Source organism: Diadema setosum, chromosome 15, assembly GCF_964275005.1.
Source record: "Diadema setosum chromosome 15, eeDiaSeto1, whole genome shotgun sequence".
Taxonomy (NCBI): domain Eukaryota; kingdom Metazoa; phylum Echinodermata; class Echinoidea; order Diadematoida; family Diadematidae; genus Diadema; species Diadema setosum.
Genome location: NC_092699.1, coordinates 99,758 through 116,702, shown reverse-complemented (window position 1 = coordinate 116,702; position 16,945 = coordinate 99,758). Strand labels below are relative to the sequence as shown.

The window sequence follows — 16,945 nt, the reverse complement described above, 5'->3', positions numbered from 1 at the left end:
AGAGACCGAGAGAAAATGCATACGAGGGAGGTACCTTCCCCAAATGTTATTTATCTTTGTTCATTTTTCACTGCAGTCATTTTCTTCCATCAGTCTTATAAACTAGAACGTCCATACCACTATTCTTTGTCCCAGAATAGGTTTGGCATGCTTTATGCATGAGCGAATAATTTCCACAAGCCGTAAAAAATTTGTCAATCGTTAGTTGATTTTAGCACAAACGAACTGCCATTGCACACCGCTAATACATACGTAATACAAACAAACACCAACAAATGCTCAAACAAATCCTCATAATGCAAATAAACCAACTCAACACTTTTTTCCTTGATATTTATTGATTTCATTCAAATCATTCATAAATCGTCCCATTCTGGGTGTAACATGAACAAAAAAGTTTCACATGGCAATTCGAAACACAAACAAATCCATTTGTCAATTTATACCACAAATAATCTCACTTCAACATAGATAACTCAATTATAGACCAACCCTACTAATAATTTCTTCACGAGAAAGTTTTGACATGTAGGGCCCTACCAAACCTATATTCCTTGAATATATTGGTTTGGATCATGTAACACCTTCTTTACAAGGGCATATACAAATAAAATACATTACACAAATCTAGAATGAAATCAGTAATTAAAAAAACCCGACCACCCCCTCCCCTCCCCAACCGAAACAAATCTAGGGCCTACATCTATCCTAAATATTAAATCCTACCAACATCTGTCATACCATTTATAACTATCCTTCTTCAAATCCAATCCCCAACCCAACAACCACTGATTAAGCAAAATCTAAATCATCCCACACCCACATTCACCAACCCAAATACATACATACATACACACACACACACACACACACTACACACGAAGGTTCGTTATTCCGAAGTTTCGTTTTTTCCGAGGCTTCATTTATCCGAAACACACAATTCCCTATACCTAGAGGTTCGTTGATCCAAAAATGAAATTCGGAATAATTCGGAATAACGAACCTTCGGAATAATGAGCCTTAGGACGAATAAGCCTTCGGACGAATGAGCCTTCAGAATAACAAACTTTTGCAATAACGAAATGTAACCCCCTTCCCACATACCGACGCACACCCTAACCGATACCACATTGCTTCCTGATGAAACGATTTCCCAATGTTGATAAATGAGACATAATGGACCGTATGCAGAAAAGCAGCATCCGCCCGCACGAAAGCTCCACTCCGAATTCACATACAAATCTGCCAAACAAACTCATCAAATTCAAAGCTGCTGATTAAATCAATATCAACGTTTATGCCAGCAACAGCTTACTAGGTATCCCTCCCCACGCGCAGCGAAAAACATATACGCAAAAAAACTGACATAATAAACACATTCTTCCATCACACACACAAACACACATACACACACACACACACGCACAAACGGACACTAATTATCATGTGCACGCGCACATACACACATCCTTGAAACCTCACCATGACTTTTTACATGGCATGTTTGCATGGATGTAGCCATGTAAGTTATGTGTTATAGTATTTCAATGATTATGTCCAGATCGATATTACCCAGCAAAATGTGCTTCGAGGGCTTGCGACAATCCGTGCCGCCAGCCCTCGTCACGGATTATCGCCAGGCGACAATCCGTGACGGGGGCGACAATCCGTGCCGCCAACGCCGGTCACGGATCGTCGCCCCGAGCAGGAGGCGACAATCCGTGTAGGGGCGACAATCCGTGTCGCAACACATGTCCTGGACTGTGAGCGATAACTTGCTTCGGACCTCTTTATGTTGTCAGTAACTCTTTATGTGCCACGTTCGCACGCCCGACTCAGTCGACGGCGTGCCAACTTCTCATATTTTGCTCAAACACCCCCCCCCCCAAAAAAAACAACAACAACAACAACAACAACAACAACAACAACAAACAAATAAAAGAAATAAAAATGGATCGATAAATCGTCAAATGCTACAGTACAATAAAATGTGACCCTGCACCTCAAAACAAACAAAAAGTCGCCAGACATGAATTTTTAGTTAAGACCATATTCTGAAAGAGCAGACTTTAAGCTTTGAAATGATGTATAATTCAAATCAAATGGACTCTCCTAACCCATCCAAATATTGGAAAGAAAGCACAAACTCCGGAAAAGTGTGAACTGAGAAAAGAGGCTCTGAAGTACAGTGTCTATTCAAGCGCTTAATCTTTACCAAACCGTGCTGGCTGTGCGATGAATGGGACAAAAAACAGGAGTAAACCACCAGAGTAACAACAATGAAGGGATTATCAGATTAAACTGAAATTAAATATGCCTCATTAAGACATTCTGTCCATAATTAATGCCAACTTTCAAAGCATTAGCACTATCCTTTCAAAAGTTATTAGAGTTGAAAGTGAAGAGTGTGGACAAGGTTTTTCAGAAATGAAAAAGGGATTCTAAAGACACACCTAATCACACTATTCTACCAAAGATGTTCGAGATTAACTGCTAGAAACACACTTTCCTGCCCGTTTTCTGATACCAAATTTTAGCATAATGTAAAAGAAGACCCGCTCTTTCAGAAAATATGAAAAAGTCAAGTTCGGCTAGGTTTACCCATTTCACTTATTTTCAGTCCTCACGCAAAATCAGTGTGTGCGACTTTATGTTCGTTTTGAGGTGCACAGTCACAAATGTTTTTTCTCGATTCCGTTCTTCTCATACATAACTTGCATTTCATGTGGTGATTAACTGGCAAGCGTTGTTCCATGCTCGAAATACGCTTGAATTAGACATTTCTGTAACTGTAATTCCGTTTGTTTGCAAAAGTCATGTATTTACAGTTTTGTAGCCATTGGTCATTTGAAAGATAAAGGTTCACAAATTTGTCATACAATTTACGCAAGAGCAAAGCGTGGCATTTTCCCTAAAACTTTGGTCACTACCTGTTCAACTTAACAGAATCTCTATGAGTCACATATATTTTTAAAAAACAGAATGACTACGTTGGTGTCTCAGAATAATGTGGCACACTGGGGTTTCCTCCATGAGTGGTGGATCCAGGGGGGGGGGGGGGGCTGCACCAGGCGCGCGCCCCCTCTTCAATTTTTCTTTACAAAAATAAATAAAAAGAAAAAAAATGAGGGGTCGGTTGCGCCCCCTGTACTTTTGTAAAGGTGCCTCCCCTGTACGGAATTTCTGCAACCGCCCCTCCTCCACGGCACATGTAAAGGCACATCACAATGTGTGTGTGAAACTATTCAAAATTAGCTAATGAATGCTTCTGTTTAGTCACGAGTTAGCACCCATTTGCACACTATACTGTTCGTGAGATAAAAGAATAGCACAAATGAGTATGTTAGTTCTCAAACCCACTTATAAAATCTACATACACGACATCTCATTTAGGTGTGTTTGATTACTGGTCTCCATAAAAGTTAATGTTTGTTTTTGTTCTTCGATATTTGGTTGTTGTTTGTTTGTTTGTTTAGTTTGTTGTTTTTTGCTTTTCGTTGTTGAAAGAAATTTTACTACTTAGTTTACTCACCGTCGTATAATATTCGTCTCGGGATTCAGGTGGAATCACCGAGTCAAGGTCGCGACTCAGATCAAAGACCACGATGTACACAGCACGCCAGGTCAAAAACACCTATGTAACAAAAGCATCAACGTAAAATAAATTAATTAACCATCATTGTATACATTTCCTTCAAGTCTTGAGGAAGGACAATCTTCTAAAACTTCGAAGACCAATAATGTTTAGCGTCATTTCCGTGATTTTCGACACTACCAAGAGTTCTCAGAACACCACACATGATTGTTTTCCTCTACCTTCTTTCAATGAGCATAAGTATGGTTTTCAGGCATGGATACTTTCATTCCAGAAGGGCATTGTCTCACAACGACAATATCTCCGCATCGAAATAATTTCCTTTGAAAATCTTGTAATTTATTAAGTGTCTACCTCGTGGTTCAAACATCCATGTTTCCCTCTTGACACCCGTTTTTATTATGAGAAATGTTTATTTGGAGGTTCATTATTTAACAAAAACAACATCAATAACCACAAATGGTTAATATAGTCTTTATCGAGGTCCTTCCCGAATCCATTATCCTCTTCCCTTTCTATTGCTATTGCACATTCCCCTTCTCTACATAATCAAACAACGAACACGAACTTTATTGCTACTCACATGGCATGACACATTAATGTGATTCTGTGGGAAAGTGAATCACTTATTTTCTGTTTAACACTAATTCCACCTTATTCCTATCAGTAGCTAGCAAACCTGGTGGGTTGTGTAGTAGACATCTTGCCCGGCAAAGTCCCATATACTTAATGACATCTCATTAGGTGGAGGAGAGTTAAGTTGCGCCTTTTTCTTCAGCATTTTCTCCACAATGGTTGCGATCGGTTCTGGCATAGATTGCTCACTAGTCCTGGAAGGTGACACGACTTCCGGTGAGGCAGAGGATCCCACAGAAGGCTCTAAGGGAACTAAGGTAAGAGAGAGGCACTTATTGGAATGGTATATATGGAAATGTGTATCTATCGTGTGTATATGATTATTTACACTGTAAAAAAAAAAAAGACTGTACATACTATCACAACAAACCTACTTGTAACTGTTGTTTTTTTCTCAGAGCAGTCATGATTATGTACACGTTTTCATTTGTTTTCCTAATGAGTCGACAGTTGTGTTTATAAACTGTTCATCGCTGTTGACACTGTCAATCAGTGGAATAACCACAGTTACCTTTGCAGTTGCTCAGGACTACAGTAATGTACGCGCTAAATTCAACGAAAGAGGTTTAAAATAATGGGAGTGACAACCGTTATATTTCCTTTGCTAGATGTTCGATGCCGCCAGTCAAAACTAGAACTATCACTCAATGTGATTAATAAACCCACCTAACACTGAGGAATTAGCATAACCAGCAATTCTCGCCACCGACAACAGGCGATATCAAGTGGTATCATACGATGCCTCCGATATCAAACCTCTCAGGCCGGGGCAGTAACTTCCGGTTTCATGCGTGCGAACTAGCTCGACGCACGGCATGTGCATGTGGTGCACCTTTACTGCTCGGCGCACGGATATTTGTCTAGTTTATTTTTTTTTTTTCCTTTTAGCACCATCAGAAGTACACTCTGCTTGCCTCACAGAAAAAACAAACAAAAACCATGGTATAATGGATAGTTATATTCGTTAAATAAACAAACTAAAGTCTAAACAAATATATTTCTTTAGATCCAAAACAAAGCTGGCATGTTCGCCAATAGAAAAGCACACACGTAAATCAATAGCCGGTAGTTACTGCCCCGGCCCTATAGAGGTTCAATATCGGAGGTATCGTACGATATCACTCGATATCTCCTTGATATCGCCTATTGTCGGTGGCGAGAATTACTTTGTGTGTGTGTTTTTTTTTACCACAAAACAAACAAAATTTTGCAGCATGAAAATGTATTGTTCAGCATTGATTAAATGTATATGTTGCTCACTGACAGTCACATATGTCTTAACTCAAGTCAAGTGCTCAAAACCTTAGAGAGAAAAGATAAATAAATTGGCAATTTCCATGATTTTCAAAAAGCTGTTACCATGGAAACACAATGTTAGCATTAACTACAAAAAGAAGTGTGCAGAACCAAATATCATAGCTGTGACATATGCCTAATTTCGGCGCAATAACCCGTTCCTTACAGGAACCTAGTATACAATGAAGACATAAGTGCCTGCTTTCGTGGCCTAAATCCATGTTTCTTTGTGTTAAAATGCCCAGAAAAGTGGGTTTGATCGGAGTTTATTCTATCAGCATTTGTTCTCCTTCTGTTTGAAAATGCGTATGTCACGGTATCATTAACCTTTTTCTTGATTTAGTTTTCCCTTGTTCTGTTGTAAATTCGTACGAACATGTACATAGCGATCAAGGCTGAGATCAGTTAGATTTGTGCGTTCGCTATTAAACCCCAGTCACCCCATTCAGGTGCCTGGTTTTATGTAGAACAAAAGATTCTGTGAGTTCTCAGCGCACGCTCTTTTCATACCTCGCATCCGATCGATATTTCCATTGTTCACTGGCACATGTAGTTGACCGTGGAAAGGGGTACAATTGTGACAGAGCAAGTGGATCAATCCTGTGTCATACATGCACCACAAATTGATGATATTGAATAGTGCATCAATACTGCAGCCGCCATATTGGCTCTATGGTATAAAAGATCATTCAGCAGAAAACTGTCTCCTCCTTTGCAAACCATAATATTAAGGGATACAAAGAAATTATTGAGTTCGCAAACCATAATATAAAGAAATACAAAGAAGATGTTGAGTCTTTGGAAATTTGTGGAAAGTTTCGGCTGTTTCCCCAGTACAAACTGTTACAATCAAATAATTATATAAGAAATGTCGAGTCTGGGGAAACTTATGGAAAGTTTTGGGAAGGGTGCTAGCCCCGGAGAGGAGGGAGAAGCACCACACATATATACATGGGATTTTCCATCATGACCAGCCAGGTGGTATAGTGGACAGTCGCTAAGACAAAGTAGAGTGTTATAGTGGTCAGCCTGATGGCCACTTTTGAACAGGCATGATCATGGCCTAAAGCCATGTAACCGACAACTGATTGGAGGATGGTTTGCATAAATTATTAAGGGGTGGAGCATGTAAATGCTATTATATTCATTATGTTGTTGCTAGGTGTTATTTGGTGCTAGACAAAATTTTCCATAGCACCATGTGCTGCACCCTCAGAATCATTATTATTATTATTATGTTCTTTATTCGCTTCTTACAAAGCACATATATATACAGTAAAATATTCCTAAAAACATGCAGATACAATGTGTAGACATGGATACAGAAATGAAATATTAGAAAAAAAAATTAAACAGACACACACATAGGTCTAAAATTGCCCTCAGGGAGATCAAACAGATATCCACATATTTTCGCCCATCAACCCTCCCTCACCCGTGCCCGCTCTGACTGTTCGGGGAAGTGAGTGGAGCACAGCACCCATCCGTATCCCGGCTAAAAAACTATGCACCCAATCCAGCACAATGAACCTCACTCTCTGACTACTAGTACATGATGTGTACACACAAGTGCGCACGTGCGCCCGTGCATGCTCTCATAGACATGCACACATTGTTCAATAAGTGCGATGTTCTACTATGCACCCGTATACATGTACGCACAACAACTGTCCCCGAAGCATTCATGATGATATATAAAAAAAAATGCATCTTTTACTCTATGTTCTGTATAATAGTGTAGCCAGTAAAAAAACTGCATTCTCCCTGAAAGTATTTCATTCCAGCTACACTATGCCACATTAATGTAGACACAGATACGAAATCAACTCATTACATTCTTGAGGGTTTAAAAAAGAAAATTCTTTGTAATCCCTCATATGTATCAATTCCCTTATTTGCTCGGCATTCCTCATGGCTTCATCCATCTCACCGCATAATGCCTTCCATCTTTCATTTATCTTCGACTGGTCTAAAAAATACCTACTATTCAAAAATCTCAAATTACCACCTAGTACAGAATATGCTCCAAATCTACTCATTCCTGTTATATAAGAAACAATCTGATTCTTTGTGTTTAAAGATTTTGTTATAAAATTCAAACACCTTCTATGGAACCATAATTCAGGGCTCATCATTGCTGATAAAAAAGGCAAGAATGCATTATGTGTCTGCCATGGAATTTTCCATACTCTTCGAACAGCAGTTCTCCAGTGTCTATATAACGCATCTAAAGAGGAGTCATATAATGGACATAACTGAGAGCCATAAAAGCTACAACAAAATTTTTGAAACAAAACATTACGTACCTCACACTTGGCATATCTAAAATTACTCAGTAAAATATTACACTGACGGTTAAAATCACCATTAATTTTAGACAAATCAGCATGCAAAATATCATTTGTAATAATATGACCAAGATGACATATATTGTCTACAACTTTCACATACTCTCCGTTAATTGTTATCCTTGGATCTACAACTTCTTTTCCATCACATTTGAATATAATAAGCTGACTTTTGTCACTATTAAACTTCAAATCAAATTGAGAAGCATATTTTTGACAGATAGTAATCATTTCCTTCAGAGCTGACACATTTGGGGATAAAATGATCAAATCATCAGCGTATGAGAAAACGCCACTAAACATTTGACCCATGTAACATCCTTCACCAAGTGCCTGAAGTTGATGCAGAAGCCCATCAATATAGAGACAGAACATACATGGAGACAATATACCACCTTGTTTAACTCCATTTGAAACTGTGAAAAAAATCAGAATAAACTCCATTCCATCTGAGTCTGATCTTCTGATCTAAGTACATATTTAGCAACAGCTTGCAAAACATTGGACACACCCCTTTGCATAACATAATTTCAAATAATCTGACAAAGTTGACTCTATCAAAAGCTTTGCTGGCATCCAACACAAGACCATAAACATTGCTCTTATCATGGAGAAAATATGAAACTGTTTCTCTAACCATACTTGTGCACATTGTCGTAGATATCCCCTCTTTAAACCCAAACTGTAGATCACTTGTGCATAAATGATCTAGTTCTCTATTCATAATAACTAATTCTAAGATTTTTCCAATTATACTACTCAAAGTTATTGCACGAAAATTACATGAGTTTCCAAGATTTGCCCATCTTCCCTTTGGAATAGGGACCATTGTGTTTCTAAGCATATTTTCAGGTGTATACCCATGTCTAATCATTGCGGTAAACAACAAAGCAACATATCCACTTACAGCGTTGTTACCATAAATAAAATGATCTGACATTACTCCAGTAATATCGTCTTTCTTCGACTTATTCAGCTTTTTTATAGCATTGAACACTTCAGCTGCTGATATACCATGATCACCATGAGTACATGAATCACGCCTGCATTTTTCATTCAGTAGACTATCAATGTTGTTTTTGAGAATAGCCATTTCTCTTTCATCAAAGGAAACACTATTATACAGATTCTCAAATTTGTGTGCAAACATTTCAGCAATATCCTCTTTTCCCTGCTTTCCATCAACTACATTTGGATATCTTATCACATTTTTAACACTGTTACATTTTTTTTACCTCTTTCCACAAATTTTTTGAATTACCAGATGCAATAGCCGCAGCAATTTTATCACTTTTTATTGATTCAGACTCTTTCAGTATTCTTTTAGAGCTTTATGATATTCAGCACTTGATTTCTTTCTAATCTCAAACAACTGACCCTCTTGTGGACGTCCATTCTCAACCCACATCTTATGCCAAAACAATGCATTTTTAAAAAACGGATCAACATATTCATTCCAGCCAGGTATCACTTTACTCTTGACTTCTGAAATATCTTTATCAAATATTACATTAGCTGCTGTCAAACATGCATTAATTATATTCTCATGAAAATTATCTATATTACAGTAATGATCATTACAATTCGTCCCACTGCAATGAATAGCACATAAGGGGACATCAATCTTCTCTAACAAGCCTCTTAGTATTGATTCATACCTATTGATGTCTTCCTTTTTGGCATATTTCCAGTTACACACAACCTCCTTTTCTCCTAGGGGACCTGGAATAGATTGGTTCTCAGCAGCCTCAGAGACGTTCAGATCCAGTAAACATCTCACAGCCACATGATCAGAAAAAATTATGTACTGTGTCAATACATTCGTATTCTTGAACAGACTCTGCTAGATTTTCAGTTGTAACAAAATGATCAATCAATGATGTAGCATTAGTCCCTTTACTTCTGTAGGTGTAATCAAACATACAACACTCATCTTGTGTGCAAACTTTAAAATTATCATTGAAAAATGTTAAAAATAATCTAGTTTGATAAGTATCTCTGGAGATATCAGTGTAGCACATGTTGTAATAACACAACTCATAATAAGTACTCGGTTGCGGAGATATCGATGATTTTACTAGAGAATGTCAAATTGTTGAGGAAATCAGAGTTTCGAGAAAAACGCCTTCAAAAATTATTCTATTATAAATAGAATGATTTTGTTCTTTGAAGTTAGTTGATTCGAGCATTCATGTATTCATCGGTCACTCATTGAGTGGGAGATACCCACTCTCTTATACCGCACCGGAAGACTTGTGAACTTCATCTACAAGACAATAAACGACCATCTTTGTACATATTGTACATCACTGTCTGCTTCGAAGTTCTTCAAAGTGTCATCATGTGGTTGTTGAGCGTGAAAGGTACGCCAGTGTGCTGAGAATGCGGCATTGCTGAAAACCATCCAGTTACAACAATGTATCGTTTGACTACCTTCACACATGTGGATTACCAACCTGTCTGCCTCTCTGTGGACGGGCAAAAATAATCTCGTTTGGGGGTATTAAAGGCACTCGGAGAATTGCGGATGGAACGGGTTAATTAAATGACATTTACGCCATTTTTTGTTTATGTCGTCATATTAGCTCGTATTAAAGATGTGACATTTAAGTAATTATGACCCGCTGCAATAAAAGGATCTGAAAGTCGGAGGAGGACACATTTCTGAAAATGGCATGACATAATTCATTTTTCATACTCTTCTACTTTAATGTTGTAATAACACAACTCATAATTAGTACTTGGTTGCGGAGATATCGATGATTTTACTAGAGCATGTCAAATTGTTGAGGAAATCAGAGTTTCGAGAAAAACGCCTTCAAAAATTTCCTTCCGACGGCATGACAATAGAAGGTACGCTCCTAGCGACCTCCGCAATGTTCATTCAAGCTTTAGCGCCAGCGGTCTACGCACGACCAATCAGTAATCAGGATGCCGTGTACTGACCAATAAGATGACTCCCTCGTTTTTAGGGGTGGAGTCTAGGCACTAAATCCAAATCTTCGGACACGCTTCTGTTACGTTGAAAGTCGGAAAATCAAGGTTCAGAAAAAATCTGATTTCTTGCCTTTCCTTTGATCATTTAGCTTCAAATGTTGGCTGATGGTAGACACAAATAAGACTACAACATTATGCCCAAAAAAACCCCAGAAATCCTATAGTTTTATCCAATTTTGATGATGTGACTTCAAACTCTTTTTTTTTTCTCAGCTAAGCCATGAACGACTTTAAAATGGTTTTGTTGAAGCGGGTCACATTTTTTCGACGTTATTATTATTTACGCCATATTCACGACGTATGACTGACGAAAAATTTACGTTGCCTGACAACGTAGTTATCACATCACAGTAGCTTATTAAAGACGTAACATTACGGTTTTCCCCCTTTTTTAATGACTTAATATAAGCGACCAATTAAAAATATAGTGCTTAAGTCAATTTGCGACATATTTATGACGTCATATTTAAACAGCGTAATACTCACGTTAAATTAACATTCTTTTTTTAGGTATTTGTCACGTCATATCATTATGTCTGATACTATAGACATGGCAGAATGACGCCTATTTTACGTCAAATGCCATCTTTTGACCTAAATTAGTAAAAATAAGACGTAATTTAGACGTCTCAAACTGATGCCAAAACTCGCATCTCTGCTTAAATGGTAAACATCTAAAGACGTCATTTTTGGGACGTCTTTCTGACGTCTGGGTGGTTATACGTAGACGTCATGAAGATGTGTAAAATACCAATTGAAAAACAGGGTATGGCCTCAAGAAACGCCTTTTTGACGAAAATAAACAAAGAAAATGGACGTCATTTAAACTTGTCAAACTGGCGTCAAAATGTATTTTTGTTCAAATGAAATGTGTTCAAGAGATGCCATATTTGTTGATCATGTGGAGACGTCCGAATAATTATATTTTTAAAGACAAGATGTCACTTGCTTATGACAAAATGTCATAAGCACGTTGCTAACGCGTTAATTCATGACTTTTTAACGTAGTTATTAAACGTGCCTTTTGACCGAAATAGACAAATAATGGACGTGATGTTGACGAAATTTCTAAGTCATGACCGCTAGATTAATTAGTATTTTACTGCAAGATCTAATAAAGATTTAAGGAACAACCATGATAGGAATCTAACCTACCCTACTCCTAATGTCCTAAATCCTATATCTACGTCTATCACCTATTCCTAGCTGGTAGACTGCCGTATTACGTTTCATATACGAGCAGATAGATGTAATGCTTTATTATGTGGTATCTAAACTAGTTTATACTAAACGCAATTGAAATAAAACAAAAAATGCGTTCATAACAAAAAAAAAATGGAAGTTGAATAAAATAACAAAACAGTTCATAATTTTTGACAAAAGTTATGGTTCTGACAAACGGTTTACTTTTTCAGATGTGAACAACAGACCAGCTGTGACCTCGATTTCATTTTCTTACAGAATAAATCTCTATTGTATTTCTTACTTAAGCATGCACAAGACCTTTGAAAGTCACAATATATACTGCACACCTTGCACACCTACATAAACATACGAACACCCCCCCCCCCCCACACACACACACAAACACAAACACACGGACACACACACATACACACACATAAAATGCAAGGAAGATGCAATCATTGCGCTGTCGGGATCCCGCCGTCAAATTTGTGGTAGAAAGAAAGCAGTAGGAAAAAAAAAAGCTGCAACATTGCTTGTGACTTATTCGGTACATTTGTCCAGGCTTGGTACGGAGCTAGAACACCGAGGCTGTAAAAATTATATCGTCCTTCAAACATGCAGGGGTAAGTTCAGTGATATTTCAATTTCCTATTAATGCGTGGTAATTATCATTAAAAAAAAATCATCAGTAGCATTCGTGACTCTGATGTTCCAACTTAATGAGAGCAAATCTTAGATTTGGCTAATATCGGGTAAATGAATTGTTTTTTGGTAATATACCATAAAAAAATAAATTTATATTGCGCAAAATGAAAACACGACATACAACGATCATTCCAAGTTGCTTCCACAAGTAATCTACTTGAGAATCGGAGCTGTGGGTTCGTGTTTTTTTTTTCTATCACACGATAGACATTATGTGACCCTGCACCTCAAAACAAACAAAAAGTCGCCGGATATGAATTTTTAGTTAAGACCATAATATGTGACCCTGCACCACAAAACAAACAAAAAGTCGCCAGACATTATTTTTTTGTTGAGACCACATTCTGAAAGAGCAGACTTTAAGCTTTAAAATGATGTATAAATCAAGTCAAATGGACCCTCCTAACCTATCTAAATATTGGAAAGAAAGAACAAACTCAGGAAAAGTGTGAACTGAGAAAAGAGGCTCTGAAGTACAGTGTCTATTCAAGTGCTAAATCTTTACCAGACCGTGCTGGCTGTGCGGTGATTGGGACAAAAAACAGGAAGTAAACTACCAGAGTAACAACAATAAAGGGATTATCAGATTAAACTGAAATTAAGCGTGCCTCATTAACACATTCCATCCATAATTACTGCCAACTTTCAAAGCAGTAGCACTATCTTTTCAAGAGTTATTAGAGTTAAAAGTGAAGAGTGTGTACAAGGTTTTTCAGAAATGAAAAAGGGACTCTAAAGTCCCTTTAGAGTCGGCAGATGACGTGCTAGAGGACGGACGTGTGGGTGACCTAGCTCCGCAAATTTGTTACAGTCTACATACCTATTTGGCTTACATCTAATTTGCCACATCGATTTCCCCTAAAGGACACAACTATGATACAAACGAATCAACTATGAACTCTGGAAATCGTGTAACTAAGGAATACAATCTTCGACCGAAAAACTCTGCCCCAAAAGACAGTCAAAAGGACCAACTCCGAGACACAAACCATAACGGAAAACCACAGGGTGCTACAACATCATCGAAAAGAACCATGGCTCCTCCCATAACCCACCGGACCAGCACGAGCCAGCAACTACCCTCTACTAGCCAAACCTCGGCCACCAGCCACTCTTCCAGTCGCCCCCATGGTTCACCGCAGCAAGCCGCCACCACACATCCGGAACATAACCGGGAAATAATGACAGAATTGAAGTCAATGTTTACTCAATTCTCTACTGAGTTTCACGTCAAGTTCGACAAAGTCATCTCGGATCTATCAGAAATGAAAAACGACGTCGCGGCCATGAAAGTCACGATCAATGACCTCGAAACATCAGCATCAGACACGTCAACTAGAATTTCCGCGCTCGAATCGGAAAAAAATACCCGAGATTGAACACTCTATCGACAGTCTGAGAATGGAGCTGGAGGACAAGTTGGTCGCCCAAGAAATACATCTGCGCAAGCAGAACCTTCTATTCTACGGCATCCCTTCCCAGCCGAACGAAGATGTTCACAAGGTATTGACGGACACAGTGTCTAAACTGCTGGATATTTCGACCGAGGAAGCCACCGGAATACCATACGTAAACATCCATCGACTTCCAAGGAAAAGATCCACCAACCAAGCCGGAAACTCATCGACGACCGATGCCCCAGACCCCATTATTCCCCGGTTCGCGAGAATGAGCGATAGAGATCGGATTCTTCGTGCTTTTGAACAGCCTCGACTACCCCAGCAACCCCGAGAAACCTCCGGAAATCTCCCCGCGACACGGCAGGTTACCGTCCGCACGGACCTCCCACCCCGCATGAAGAGGGAACGCGGTCGCCTGGCAACCATCTCGTATGATCTCCGCAAGAACAGGCACCTGAAAACTAGGATCTCCATTCAAGGCACGAAAGTTCTGCTCATGACGAAAAAACCGGACGACCCATCTGGGAACTGGAAACAGTGGTCCGAGTGAGTAGAAGAAAACTGTTAGTTGCAAGATCCTATGTAAATTATGGTTGTTTAGTATATTTTTTCATATAAATTTGTAATTGAATAAAGAATGATGAATGTAAATTTTATGTAAGTTTGTTGCCAAGTATTGATAACACAAACTCGGAATTGAGCGGAGAGTGATAAATTTTGGTGTAATCTCACTGCTTTACACTGTTTTTACAACCTATAAACTGTTAAATGATTATTTTTTTGTGATTTATAAGTATAACTGAATCATTTCTGATTGCATTAAATTTATTTATTTTTTTTTTTTTGACTAGGAATTCAAAACCGACTGGTATTGAATAAGGTTTTAACACAGTGAAAATTATCAAGTGAAGTAATCACTTCATAATATGATACAGTGATAAACTTTGTACTGATGTCATTTTGTATATTATGTAATCAAAGCATCAGTTATGGAATCAAAGTGACCTTTATTAAAATGACAAATATTACTTCAGATATTCACTTCTTTGCGTTATAACTGCACTCGGATTTGAATAGATGGTTATTTTATAACATGATATAATATAAAATGAAGTTTTTTTTTTTTTGTGAAGTAACATTTGCTGTAGTGCAGTGATGAACGTTTGTTTTTTTTTCTACATGTACGCCCATGTTTATATCGATGCTCTTTGTATATTTTGGAATACACGGTGTAATAACATTAAACATGAAATCAAAATGTCTGCTTTTAAAGTCAGAATGCCTGACTAATGCATTTGACGCGTGTATCCATTTCTTATCATCGCATTGTTACTGTTACGAACAAGCTTAGGTTAAAACAGATGTTTATTTCAAAAGAGCAAATTAAGTCCACTTACTGCAATGTCATTTTTGGAGACAAGCATCATTGTAAGATTATGTAATGTGCGTGCTATTTTATTCATGTATTTTACAACTTGCTCCATCTGTTGGTACAACGATGAACAATGAACTCGAGGTCTACGCACGACTTGATTTTTGAAAGGGTCTATTTTAAAGACAAATTTTCTGGAATGGTATCTTCACCCCGTTCCGGACTTCTCTGCCTTAACCTCTTTTTATCAATCAACCATTGTCAGCAAGATGAACGCAGAATTAGCACCTTGCGCACCAATAGTATAGACCTAATTCTCTATAGGTATTTACACTTCAACGAAGCACCCATCCCTTTTGTAATTCAATCGGTTGAGCCCACTATTCGCGCCATTTTCCGTTGGCAGTAATCTTGCTTGCTCTGCTCCACTAAAACAACCCCACCCAAGTTGTAAAACTTGCTATGCTATGTTGATTTTTATGTTACAGTTAAAGGTACATTCGAATGGCAGGAAGGAACCTTAGCGGCATTGTCAACTTTTCATGATCCATAACTGAATTATTTCTGACTGCACCAGTCTTTTGAATAAGAACTCGTAACTAATTGTTATTGCATAATGTTTTCATACAGTGAAAACTATCAAGCAAAGCAACCATTTTATATGATGCAGTGATAAACTGTTGTTATACCGATGTCTTTTGCATATCATGCAATTAAGGCATCAGTTATGGTTTTATAGTGTTTATTACCCATTTTAAATCAAAATGTCTACCTCTGACATTCGTATGTATTTATTTTCCTTTATTGCATTGTGACTGCACTCTGATTTAAACAGATGACTACTCTAACATGATAAACTGATACATAATGAAATATTTTTTTTTTTTCTCTTGAAGCAACATTTGATGTGGTGCAGTGATGAACGTATTTCCCTCTACATGTACATCCATGTTTATATCGATGCTCTTTGTATATTTTGGAGCTATAGCAATGTACATGAAATCCAAACGTTTGCTTTTAAAGTCAAAATGTTTGACTAATGCATTTAACGCATGTATTTATTTCATACCACCGCATTGTTACTGCTAGGAACAAGCTTAGTTTTAAAACAGACGGCTATTTAAAGAAGAAAAAAGAAAAAAGAAAATAAATAAATTCAGCCCACTCACTGTATTGTTATTTCCGGAGACAAGCATCATATATTGTAAGATTATAATGTAAGATTATGTAATGTGCGTGCTATTTTATTCATGTATTTTACAACTTGCTCCATCTGTTGGTACAACGGCGAACAATGATCTCGAGGTCGACGCACGACCTGATATGCGGAAGGATCCATTTTAAAGACAAACCTTTCTTGAGAGGTATTTTTACCTCGTTCCGGACTTCTCTGCCTTAACCTCTTTTT

General features: G+C 37.9%; 1 protein-coding gene across 1 annotated transcript in view; it reads right to left on the bottom strand.

Moving 5' to 3' along the window:
- Positions 1-16,945, bottom strand: part of LOC140239127 (probable serine/threonine-protein kinase roco8) — a gene marked incomplete at its 5' end in the record, with an annotated part of 151,377 nt that overhangs the window by 44,883 nt on the left and 89,549 nt on the right. Inside the window, 2 exons of the mRNA XM_072319011.1 lie at positions 3,533-3,634; positions 4,275-4,474. Of these exons, the coding sequence (XP_072175112.1) occupies positions 3,533-3,634; positions 4,275-4,474 (302 nt within the window). The remainder of the gene's footprint in view (positions 1-3,532; positions 3,635-4,274; positions 4,475-16,945) is intronic.